General features: G+C 33.9%; 1 protein-coding gene across 3 annotated transcripts in view; it reads right to left on the reverse strand.

The window, feature by feature from the left end:
* Window positions 1-12,773, reverse strand: part of CEP290 (centrosomal protein 290) — a 119,431-nt gene that overhangs the window by 85,970 nt on the left and 20,688 nt on the right. For all 3 annotated transcript variants that reach the window (XM_075748061.1, XM_075748051.1, XM_075748071.1), the window contains exons 24-31: window positions 11,001-11,103; window positions 8,002-8,232; window positions 7,274-7,447; window positions 5,581-5,692; window positions 4,564-4,769; window positions 2,594-2,745; window positions 1,499-1,610; window positions 378-833 (exon numbers count right to left, since the gene is read on the reverse strand). In XM_075748061.1, the coding sequence (XP_075604176.1) occupies window positions 378-833; window positions 1,499-1,610; window positions 2,594-2,745; window positions 4,564-4,769; window positions 5,581-5,692; window positions 7,274-7,447; window positions 8,002-8,232; window positions 11,001-11,103 (1,546 nt within the window). The remainder of the gene's footprint in view (window positions 1-377; window positions 834-1,498; window positions 1,611-2,593; window positions 2,746-4,563; window positions 4,770-5,580; window positions 5,693-7,273; window positions 7,448-8,001; window positions 8,233-11,000; window positions 11,104-12,773) is intronic.

Consider the following 12,773-nt stretch of genomic DNA (forward strand, 5'->3'; position numbering starts at 1 on the left):
GTAATGAAGATTTAAGTGCAAGCTCATGGAACAGAACTTCAGAATGCTACTCTGCATTTAATTCAACTTAATTCATAATTTAATTCAATTTAATATAACTGAATTAATAGTTAGCTTCTACTTTCTATGCCACTTAACTGGGCACAAAAGAAAATTAGTAAATCTGATTGTGCTGACTTTTACAGGACAAATAACTAATGATGTATTACTTTTTTAAAATAGGAAACAAAAAAATGATAGCTGTCATATTCTAACAAAGTGTATTTTGAAATCATTAAGTTCTACATTAAAACGGACGTAGGGAACAAGCTGAATTGAAATGTAATTCAAATGCAGATCAGATGAACAAAGCTATTCAAAGTTGCAAAATAGCAAACCTTTTGAGCTCCTCTTGTATCCTTCAATGCACTTACTAATTCTTCTAAACTTTTCAGTTTTAAGTCCATCTCTAATGCTCTGTTTTCTGCACTTCGACGCTCCTGCTGGGCATGCTGAACTTCTTCCAGAATCTTCAGTTTGTCATTCTGTAGCTGAATCATTGTTTTAGAGAATTTTTCTTGCTGTGCTAAAGGCAGAGCACCACTAAACTGTCGCCGCAAAGACTGAACTGTCTGTTGCAGATGTTTGGCTCTATTTCTTCCTTCCAGTCGGGCAAAATACAAGGCTTGTTCTCTCTCATCAAGCTTCTGCTCTAAACGTAGATTATGAATCTCCATCTTCTGTAATTTCGATTTAAGCATCTCCAATTTGCCCACAGCAACAGATTCACTACCTTGAAGGGCTATGATATGTTGATGTAGTTTTGCAATAACTGATTTTTCATCTGACTGTGCCTAAGAACAAAATATATAGAACAAATTTATTTTTAATTTTGAATATGTTAATGCAGTGTATATGTAAATATAAACAAGGTGGGGGTTTTTTATATTTTATATATTGCATGTATTTTATTCCATAGATAAGAGCAAGAATTAGCCTCTAAATCCAGCTTTTTTTCCACTATTGTTTCTACAGCCAAATTTTAAAAGTACACATTTTCAGATACTGATCTTAAAAACTGTATCTTTTCAAAACACCAGGAAATGAGGTAAAAATGTATTCCTACACTTAGATAATATGATAGCATAAAAGCTGACAAAAGTGCTGTATTTAGGGATTCAAACATTTCTAGAACATGCCTGTCTTATAAAAAAATGATCAAACTTTCCTGATACTAAATATCGACCATGAGCTACTAATCATATAGGAATAAATATTACCTAAATAACATGGAAAAAAGCTCAGGATCTGTAATAGCTGTACAGCTAGAAATGGAAAAATGGAGAAGGGAATAATTAATACAGAAATCTTGAAAGGATATGTATACTACAAGGACCAGCTTGCTAAGATCCTTCTGAAATGCTTTTGCAGGTTCCTAATTCACTGTAAAATTACTTCATTTCTTCTCACTCCAGGGAAAAAATTCCAAACTGCAGTGTTAGTAAAGGCTGAATTTTACCTGATAGTCTAAAATTTGCATTCTAAGAGATTCCACTTCTTTATCTCTGTATTGCTGGCGTGCCTCCAGAGCTTCAACTTGTGTTTTTGCTACATCTGACAGTTCTCTTAACCTTGCAGGAAAAACAAGAATATTGTGTCACTTGAAACCACTGAATAACCTATTACGTTTTTCTACACAGAAGATACTACAAAAAGATGTTTAGTATGTTTCCTCATATCAAAACATTTGAAGACTTTGTTCTTTTCAGCATACTCTCCTCTACTACTCAGAGTCCTTTTTATGAAAATTATTCCGTATTGCCTCTCAACTTTTTCACAGGACATTTTCCTGTATGTTATACAGAAATTTGCTAGCAGTAACCAACTCCAGGAAAACAATGCCATGGTTTTTACCTGAACTAAGCATCTCTGTCCTCTATTTCTCTCCCACCTCAGGACATAAATGCTCAAGAAGTTTCATTGTGAATTCCTTTCTGTTTCCCCAAGTCTAATCACTCATTTTCAGTGTCAAAAATCACTGCAAATATCCCCACAGACTTTGCTGGTTTAGGAATATGACAGGATTACATTATTTAGTCAGGCAAATGTCCATATCAACATATCAGAAAAGGTCATTTTTTCAATTTATGCATACAAAGTTAATCTCTTAAGTAAATGGCAAAAAAACCCTCACTGCAGTTTAATCTTCGAGATATCTATGACTCTTTGAAAGTAAGAATTGCTTTTCAACTTATGAGATTTTCATCCATTTAAGGGAGATTGTGGCACAGGAACAACATAAACCTTAATTAATTAGTTTAAAAATACTAGTAATAAGTATTTAAGTGCACACTTACTCATGTCTATCCAGGGCACCACAGGAACCACTTAACTCCTTGTTCAAATCAAAATGAAGCAAATTACTTTCTTTATGGTCATGGATTAAATGCTACATTTTCAATTCCAAATTTGGCATATATAAATGCCAAAAAAATTAGGCATTGAAAATTATCCATTAGTAATACGTAAGTAGTGTATTACATAAACCTATATAGCCTAATTTTTGCATGCTTCTGAATATACTGCATTTGAAATCTGTTACTTCAACACTTACTTTGATACTTCAAGCTTGAGTTCCATCTCACGCTTCTCTAGGTCCATGATTTGTTGTCTGTCTGCATCGCTTACTGCCTTACTTACACTCTTTGACAGTTCATCTCTTAATTCCTGTTCCACTTTCTGTGCCTCAAGGTTGATTTTGGTGAGCTTAAAAAAAACAAAACCAGAAACAAACAAAATGGAATCCTAAGCACACAACTGCTCCCAACCCTGCAAAGAAAAAAGCAGTGCCAAAAGCATCTTTTCTTTTTAGTCATTACAAAACACTGTTCAGCTGTGTTAAAAAAACCCCACATTTCCTTTCCTCTCTGCTTAAATGTCTTTTTGTTTGCAGCATTGCATACACATAGGAACATATAAACAGGAAAAGTCTCTAAATGCTTCAGGAAATGAACAGTCTTACTTATATATTTATATACTGTCTACTATATAGGGATTTGTAACACAAATACAGGTTATAAGTGCCATAAGACTTGTGACAGTATAGTTCTTTTGTTCTTTCTAAAAAAAGAACTTTCATAATTAAGGGATATTCTTTCAAGCAGTCTGATTTTTCAAGTCGATTATTAAATACTGAGTAACCAATGTTACCGAGTAAGCCATATTATCTGCAGAACTAACAGTAATGTTGAAGTAGATTTATGAGTTTAGGAGGAGATGTCTAGTAGACTTCTATATATCAGTTCTTAAACTGGTATCACAATTTTCTTTGATTACCTTAGCACAATCTTGTTATATATATACATACATATAAAACAAGCAGTGATGCCAGATTAGGAGGCACTGACAACAGGAGTTTATGAAACAGAAAATATATGTCCTAGAGCTACAGAAATAAGGAAAAAAGGGATGTACGGAGGAACTAACATGAAAAAATTGTGGCATTAGGAGTTCATCAACTCAAAGTGAAGGAAGACCATCAGACCTAAATGTATCACAGGACAGATAATAATATATGCAAAAGAGAAAAAGGGAAATGTGATCCTAGGGTGCATCACCTGAGGTATTTCTTAATGAAATAAACGAAGTCATGCCATCAAAAAAGTCTTTAACAATACACTGCTGACAAGCTTTATACACTTTCAGCTACTCCATGTCCCAAATTAATTCAAATCAAAACAGTGTGACAAATATTACTAAAACAACAGAGAAATGGGGACTCCAGAAAACAGCAATCTAAACAGTTAGGCTAAAGTCTAGCAAAGCACAAGGAGGTGGAAATGAATGCAATCTGTCAACATTCCCGTCAACATAACTATTCTTCTTCTTCCCTTGTGTTTAAATTATAGGCCAATACTGGCACAAGAACAAACATGTACAACTGCCTATAAATAAATTTAGACTGGAAATTATAAAAAGGTCTCCTACTATTAAATAATGAATTTATGGAACAAACTTCAAATATGAATAGTCGGGACAAAATAATTTATCAAGATTAAGACTGATATGACAGGAATACTGAGGATGGCACTTCAATGGCACATGACTTGTCTTCTATTCCTGTATTATAGGTAATGTTCGCCATGTGACAGAGAACATAGCCAGTCTGTAACAGAATTGTGACACTATCATTTGCAAAAGGGATGCAAAGGTCTAACATTTTTTTAATCATTGGTAATTAAGGGAAAATTAGCAGAAAAATGATCATTTGAATTAAATACAAGAAACAACAGGTCAAGAACAGACTTTTTTCTAGCAGTCTGCTGAAAAACTAGCGAACTATGTGTTAAGATGCTTGTCATGCATTTTACAGAGATTAACTAATGTTTGAAATAAACTACTGACAAATTAGTTATATTTTTTACAAATGTCCTGTGCATGCAAAATTGCACCTCTTAAAGGCAGCTATATTTTGCACCATAAGCTTATTTGCCAGTCGTGATACAAAACAGATTCTTTCTGAAAAGCTCAAAAATATGCTTTTAAGATGTGTTAGATTATGTCGTTAAACTTCAACAGATCTACCTCAGCAAATTTTGTTTCCAATTCAAAATTACGTTCTTCTATTTGCTTTACAGTGTTCCTTAAGTGTTCATACATTCGTTGTGAATGTTCTGCTCTCTGTCTTTCATTTAGTTCCTTCATTTCCAACATCGTGATTTTCTTAGAAATGGACAAAATCTCACTGTTAGTTATAGCTTTTGTGGCCTTGTCCAAGGCATTGTCATCTCCTGTATTAAAAAAATATTTAAATTAGGGAATACACAAACAGATTCAACTATGAAAATTATTTGCACCATGAAACAGAACATGACTTTTGCTTTATCTCTGTCAGATAAACTTTATCAAAACACCTGTATTATTTCTTTAAACTGCAGGCATAGTTATCTTGCCTTATTACATGTTTGTTATTACATATTTGAATAAAATATTATTATCAATTATACATGTGTATATCTGTGACCATGGTTATTGAGACTGATAACTACTTTCAATGTAGCCTTTCACTTTATCCTTAATTCAGCAGGTAAATCTTCAGGAAATTTAATTTAAAATCTGTAAAAGGAATAGATGTGGATGAGTTCTGGAATAATGGCAATGTAAACTGTCCACAAAGAAGCCCCAGCTATCAAGAAAAAATACTTTCTTACAGAGCATGAAACAGGAAAAAAAAGTAATTTTTCTGACAACTTATGAAGTACTTTGACATGACAATTGACTATGACAATTAAGTTAGAATATATTGCACCTTATTAAAAAAAAATAATCAGGTGATGTTGCTTTACAAGTTCCAGCTTTTAAAACACTGACCCAGTAACCCAAGAAAAGTCAACATTGAACAGTTTCCAGAGGAAGATACCAAACTTGGTTATGGTCAAATAGATAAGTAAAATTAAACAAACAAAAAATTCACAAAAAAAATTTAAGTGTTTACCTTTTTTTTTGGTTATGAAACATAAATTTAAAAGCATTTTAAACTATTACTTTTACACAGGACATCCCATTTGATTTTTAATGTTGCAATATAACTTTAATACTTGCCAAGTTTAGTCATCTGTTCCCAAGCCTGTTCTACAGTGTGAAGTTTCTCTTTCGTGATCTCCAGTTCTTTATTCAATAAATTTATCTGTGCTTTCAAGGATTTATTCTCATGCTGTATGACAAAAAAGTTGCAACATAACAGCAAACTATTTAACTGTAGCAGACTTGATGTTTAGTATCTATAAAATCTTTTAAATTAACAGATTCATGCACAACCCATAACCTACTTGTATGGCAACAGAAGAGCTTAAGTTTCCTCCTAAGCGTAAAAATGCTAGTCTTTGCTCTCTATATTGTATCTAACTCTCAACTAGTACTACTGTGAATATTCATCATCAGTGACTGTGATTCCTAGAGTGTCAAGAATTAGATGAAGAAGTCTATGCTTGTCATACTAAACACCCCATTAACAGCTGGAAAGAAAGTACTTCTGGAGAATATTTCATCCTGCACAGGATACTCCATCTTGCACAATACATACATGTTCGAGACAGATCATACGCTTCTTTTAGCTCATTTAGGCATCTAATATGATGCCAAACATTAGTTTTCTACATGTTCCTTCACTCCTCCAAATAGAAACACAAATTTCCACATTAACCAGTAATGCAAATTGAGTACTTAATCTTATTTTTCAATTTCTAATTTTCTAAACACAATTTTAGTTTGGTATTGATAAACTATTGTCTAGCTCTGTGAAACTGCTGAAATAAGCAATGAGAGTTTTCATATACATGAAATTTCATAAAATAGAGAAGGAATCATTTGTTCTTTAGCTAACACAAATGCATGTACCTGCTCCCAAGCAGACAAATTTAATATTAATAGTCCACTAAGTTTACCCACCACATTGGTCATTAAGTTTACCCACCCACCTTGTCAAGCCCAGAAATCCAACAGAAAAGAGTTTTAACTACTGTGTAAACTACTACTTTCTTGGGCTATTATTTCTGTCATGAATGAAAAGTGGGAGGTAGTAATGTATCTTGGAAGCCAGCTTCACAGTACTTGAAAAGAAACTCTCTTCTACTTGAGAATAAAAATTCAAAGGAATAGTCATATATTTGCAGTCCCTATGACATTTTGCAAACACATTGTGAACAACCTTTGGTTATTTACCTTTTTTATGGAAGTAAAATTCCAAAGCTTAACTACCTTTGGAACTGAATGTTTCATTCCAGTAAGTCAGGAATTAGTAAGAGCACTTACTTTGAGAGAAAGCTTTGAAAGTGTTTACACTCATTCTACTTTCCCGATGACCTCCAAAACTGAAGATGATAGCAAATATTCCGTCTGCAGCCTTGTTTTAGAAATCAAGGAACTAAAAATACTTTGTGAGGGAACATACCCAGAACTTAACTTAAAAAGCAAACAAACAAAGGGAAAAAACAACCAACCAAAACCACTAAAACAATTTCAAAGATGCTTTTATGTATGCCTACTGAAATAAAATCTGGGATTTTGTGTATGTTTCTTAATCCACTGAAAAATGCCAGGTAAGCAAATTAAAATTAAATACCAACAGTAAGACTTGGTCCAACATCTCATACCCACTATGGAATTGTTACAACCAGCAGTGCTAGCACTGGGTCTTCTGTTCTATCTTTCTATTAAATGAGAACAAAAAACAATGCAGAACAAATATATAAAGAGCGTTTTTTCCCTTAGGGTTCAAACACAATGCAAACATTACCTCCATGTGTTCCATGTTTGTTGTCCGTTGGACGAGCAAGTTATCTTTTTGTAACATATCTCTGTATTTAGCAGTTAATGCATTATACTGCTTATTAGCCAGTTCTAGCTCAGACAAAGGCACGCTACCGTCCAACACTTTTTGCAGAGCTGCAATCTTAAAGCTAGCCATTTCCTATGAAAATAATCAACACAATGGGTTACTAAGGTCTGCTAGATCTTTAAATAGAAAAAATAAAATTACTCCAAGGAAAAAGAATACCACTTCATATAATGCTTTAGAACACGATACTGGTTTATTTTACTAAATTACTGTCCATCTTTATAAATTGCTTGCAATAGACATTGACAAAATTTCTCTGGTATTCCAAGTCTCTGGGTAATTTTATCAATAGTTCCCTCTCAATCATAACGCACTATCAAAAACACATTTTATAAAGATGAGTTAATACAGGCCCTAGCAACCTGCAAGGCCAAACAGTAAGATTTGGTTTCATATGACACTTTGAATAAAAAGAACTTGTTGAAGCAACTTCAGAAGGGAACACTGACAAGTTTCATATTATAATGCTTATTTAAATACAAAGAATGTTTTGACAAAATTTATAGCAGCATTTAACAAAAATTTGGGTGATTCAAGAAACTATTACTGTCTCCATTTAAAAAAAAGTGTATTTATGGCCAAATTGTAAAAATAAAAATGTGTACTATTACTACTATAAACTATACCTTGAATCGTTGCAAGCTTCCAATCTTCCCCATAACTGCAGTCTCCATATTTGTTATTTCACCCTTTAGTTTCTCATTTTCTTTTCTAAGATGCCGTTCCGTTTCAAGTAAGGTAGTATACTGCCTTGTTAGTGACCTTTCATTAACTCGTAAAACAGTTATTTTTCTATTATTTTCTGCAAGTGCTTTTTTTGTTTCATCAGGATCCAGTTGAAGTGCGTTGAGTAAATTCTGTAAAATAATTTTTTTAACAAGAGTTTTGTACAGAAATATGTTAAAAATCCACTACGTAGACAAGCTTTCTTGCATATTTTTTAATCTAGGTGTAAAAATTCCATTAATCTCTTGGAAATAATTTCTTTTTGCTAATAAAACATATACACACACTCAACACATGCGTAAGCACACAATATTCTATTATAAGAAAATCATTAGTTTCTGAGGAATATAAGCTAAATACATCTGACTGACAAATTGGAATTTTAGTTAATGCTGACATTTTCAAAACTTAGAACAAAAATAGTTCTCTGCATACACTGTCATCAGTCTTCCTTCCTTTTACTAGAATCAAAACAAACGTATTGGATCAATTTTCTAAATCAAACAGAATTCCTGTGGTTCCTAACAAACATTAATAATGTCCTACTTTGAGGACTAAACCAGTATTTGTGAAATAACCACAGGACGCCTCCTATGGAAACATTTGTGTGTCTGCATGTATGCACATACACGCATGTGTTTGCACACGTCTAAATCTGAGGTGGGTGGGCAGATGGGGAGAGGCAACTACAGCGACTCATGTCGCAGAAGGCACGTGAGCTTTAGCTTTGCTGTTGCCAAGCTTGCCAAGGAGACAGGGAGTAGAAATTGGAGCTGTAAAATCCCAGATTCCTGTAAGTCTACTGAAGAAGAGTGAGCAGCTAGCTAGAAAATACTCCTGAATCCTGGAAGTCTGAAGCCATGAAAAAAATCTAGTTCTGTGACAACTGACAAAGATTTATCTTTTCTGATCAAGAAGCCTGTTTTTCTTAAGATTTTAAGAGCAAGCAACACATTTTCATTGATTAGTCAAAGTGAATTAATTTCAGAGAAATGTTTGATCTGAAAATGTTCACCTAATTCTAATAAAAATTACATACTTACAAAAAATAATACTAAATAATAGTACACATTTCTTATCTTTGGATGTGTTTTTGGAAACAAAAACTATTGGGAAATAGTAAGTTCTTAAAAGATCTCAGCAATACTTTGATAGCATCAAAGTTATTATTATAACATCATAAAAATCCATTATATTTTAAAGACATTTAAAAAAACAAATCCCAGAATTATTTTAATGCCGCTACAATCTACTCCTGTGACTCTGGAAATGCAGAATGAGATACTGAACAAATTAAGACGGTCCGTGCTTCTCCCCCCTCCTCCTTGTTTTTTTTTAAAATACTAGTAGAAACGTCTGCAAAACAATTTAAATTCCACTTTTCAGGACACATATTTTGACTTAGTTGTCTCAGGATTTTGAAAATCAATTACAGTTATGAACATGATCATAAGCAGGACCACATACTACTACAGTCACCCCTCAGCAGAAGAAAAGGGTTAGAACTCAGCTGTCTAAACTCAGGCATCCACAATCACCTTGTGATTCAACACCTTGTGATATCCTTGCCATGTGTCTGCTTCTCTAAAAGGACATATGTGTCTCATAGGTCTTCTGTAGTATTTAGCAGTTTTTGGTATCTGCCCAAAGACACCCAAAACCATCTAAAATTGTACTGTGTCTGCAATTAGGCACCTGCATAAATTCCAGGAACTTTTAAATATCACCTTTTTAATTCACTTTTCTTAATAGAATATTAAATTCAGTCTTGGTGGAAGTAAATCAAAATAGAATGATGAATTCTGTTTCCTGTTTTTGTGAAACACTGATACATATCTATTAACAGGTATATATAAATAAGATGTAATTCAAAGTAATAACCTTAATTCTTAGCATGAATTAATGTGTTTTCCATGGAGGTGCCTACATAGCTCCTCCTCCCAATCAAACAGCCTGGTTAACAACTGCTGCTAAGAGAGCAGTGTGAGTGTTAATAGTGTGTGTGAACAGAATACCTGAGACTGACTTGAGAGGGCATTTGCTCAAAACTGATAATGTTAAAGAGGAAGATGGCCATCAACCCGATTGAATAGTAATCATAAAATTAGAGACCTGAAATTAAGAATTAGTGACCTTGAAAATTAGTATGAAAGCATGAAAACGTTTAACAGTGGGGGCAGAGAGAGTTGTAATGCGGCACTCATAACCTAGTTCAGCTTCAGAAGTTTGCCCACTGTCCCTGCATCCTCTGTAGAGATGTGAGTGCTTCCTCCCTGCTGGACACCATGAGCCTTGGCACTCCAGCTAACGGACTGGCAGTACAAGTGCAACACATAGGGACCCATACTTGGGTGTGTGTATGTGACCTCCTGGGGTGATTCCTCACCAGTGCATGGATTAGCAGGCTGCAGAGAGGTGCACGGGTACACATAACACCAGATCACACCCACGGGTACACAGAACCCTGGAGTAAATGTAAGCGGTGTGTGTACACAGTGAACTTGCACCATCAGGAAAGGGTGTATGTGCTGGTAACCTGAAGGGGCCAGGGAGTGAATCTAACTGTGTGAATGTGGATGTGTGAGATGAGAAATATTTGAGATTAATTCCTGAATAATGCTTAGAGATTTTTAGGTCTATAGTAACATTTTCTATTTGTCTTAATATTGTGATTTACCTTTTGTATTGTTGATACTGATTCTGAATGTATAGTTTACTGATTGCCAGTTATTTACATTCCAGTAATAAATCAATAAACCACTGCCCTTCTAATTTGATTTGAACTGAGCAGTTTTTCCCTGCAACATTTTCCCAATCTAACAAATTGCAGTATTGTATTAAAACCTCTGTTCTATGTATTAAAGCCTTCTTGAAAAATTAAAGCAACAAAATTACTTACAGAATATGCCTTTATTTTTGTAGCATCCTGTTCTTTTTGCTCTTCTAGCTTTTTCTTTTCCTCTTTCATATCTTCTGATTCTTTCTGCCAGCTTTCCTTTTGACTAAAACAGTAATTAAGTACTTTCATTTAGAATCGTGAAAGACTTGATGATTTTTAAAACTGTAACTACAACAGCAACTCTGAAGTACTGCAAACCAAGATACTTATTTTTAGCAGTAACGTAATTTGAAAAAGACATTATAAATTGCAGATGCATTACTGAAAAACTATCCCCTCTGTTTAGGCTGCAGCTGGCTTAATGAGGAAAATAATTCTTAAGATAAAGTGTCTTATCTCTTCTTCACATGTGTACTACAGTGCAAAAGATAGAAATGCTTTACTCCCCAAAATATACACACATGGGATTTAATCTGCTTTAAATCACACACTTGTATTTCAAATTAATTACTTTCTTGCACGTGTCTTCGTAAAAATAGGCAAAGTTTAAAACTTTGCAAATAAAAACATTTCCACATTAAGTACCTCTTGGAAACTCCAGGTCTCCCTGTTATAGGAAGGGAGATAAAAATCATACTACTGGCAATTACCATGCTGTAAGCCTGGAAACGGGCCTTTTTTTTTTTTTTTTAAGGAGACTAGGGCCAGCAGATTTCAACAGGTATTCAAAATTGTGCCCAATAATTTGGCTGATGAGATTTACAGGTAGATAAAATGGTTTGGCAAATAATCAATGACTCTTTCTATAACGGTCTCTTTTGCATGAAGTACTTGCACGTTCATCAGTTAAGAGGGACAACTTGCAAGGGGAACAAGGCTTCCGCAGTTCCTGACAGACAGGAAACCTAAGTTGATTGTGAAGTATTTTTAATTAATCATACAGAATGGTATAGTATCGTAAGGAAAACATTACTCGCTCATCTTCTGAGAATTCCCCACAGCACAGTAGTTGGCTTTTTCTTTAAAAAAAGTTGGTTCAAATTTCCCTCAGGAAGTGGACAGAATTAAGCTTAGGTTTCCCATATTCAAATTCTGTATTAGAGGTCAGACTTCTAAACAAAAGGGCAGGCAATGGTTGTAATATTAACTCAATTTTTTCAATGGTTTTGCAAATCTTTCCTTCGATTACCTTCATTTTATTTCACATGCATAAAGGACCTAATTTCCCACCCTAATTTTTCTACTTCAGTGAAAAACAAACAAAAACATAAAAAGATTCAGCTTCATTTTCGCCCAAACTACTCTCCTCTATCCACTTTTATTTATTTATTTGGAAACAAAAAAGATTATGAACTGTTTATACATGTCTAATAAGTAAGTTCCTATAGACTGTATAGGATAGTTTAGGCTAGTTTAAACAAATAACCAAGGGTATTTCAGAAGTAGTATTTTCTCTTCGAAGATGTCTTAGCTTCTTCCATAATGGATGAAAATGGAGGAAAAAGAAAAAAAATGCTCTTAAAGAGAGTCTTTACAGGATGTCAAAGAATTGCCTCCCCTAACTTCAATCTGTAACAAGTATGGAGAAGGAGCCTTGAATCATCATTTTATCCCTGTCATTGGAGATACCTACTCTAGTAGTAAATGAGACAGTATATTATAACCTTTAATATTTTCAAAAAGCTATAGCTTTAATGCCTCAGAGATAATGTTATCTGGGAAGTCTTAACTGATTGAAGAACAAATAGAAGGTCCTAAAAGAAGATAAAACACCATTATTCCAAAACCTGTCCAGTGACTGTTCATTCCAATCCAAAGACAGAGAGGACATAA

The sequence above is a fragment of the Balearica regulorum genome, chromosome 1 (assembly GCF_011004875.1).
Source record: "Balearica regulorum gibbericeps isolate bBalReg1 chromosome 1, bBalReg1.pri, whole genome shotgun sequence".
In the NCBI taxonomy this organism is placed as follows: domain Eukaryota; kingdom Metazoa; phylum Chordata; class Aves; order Gruiformes; family Gruidae; genus Balearica; species Balearica regulorum.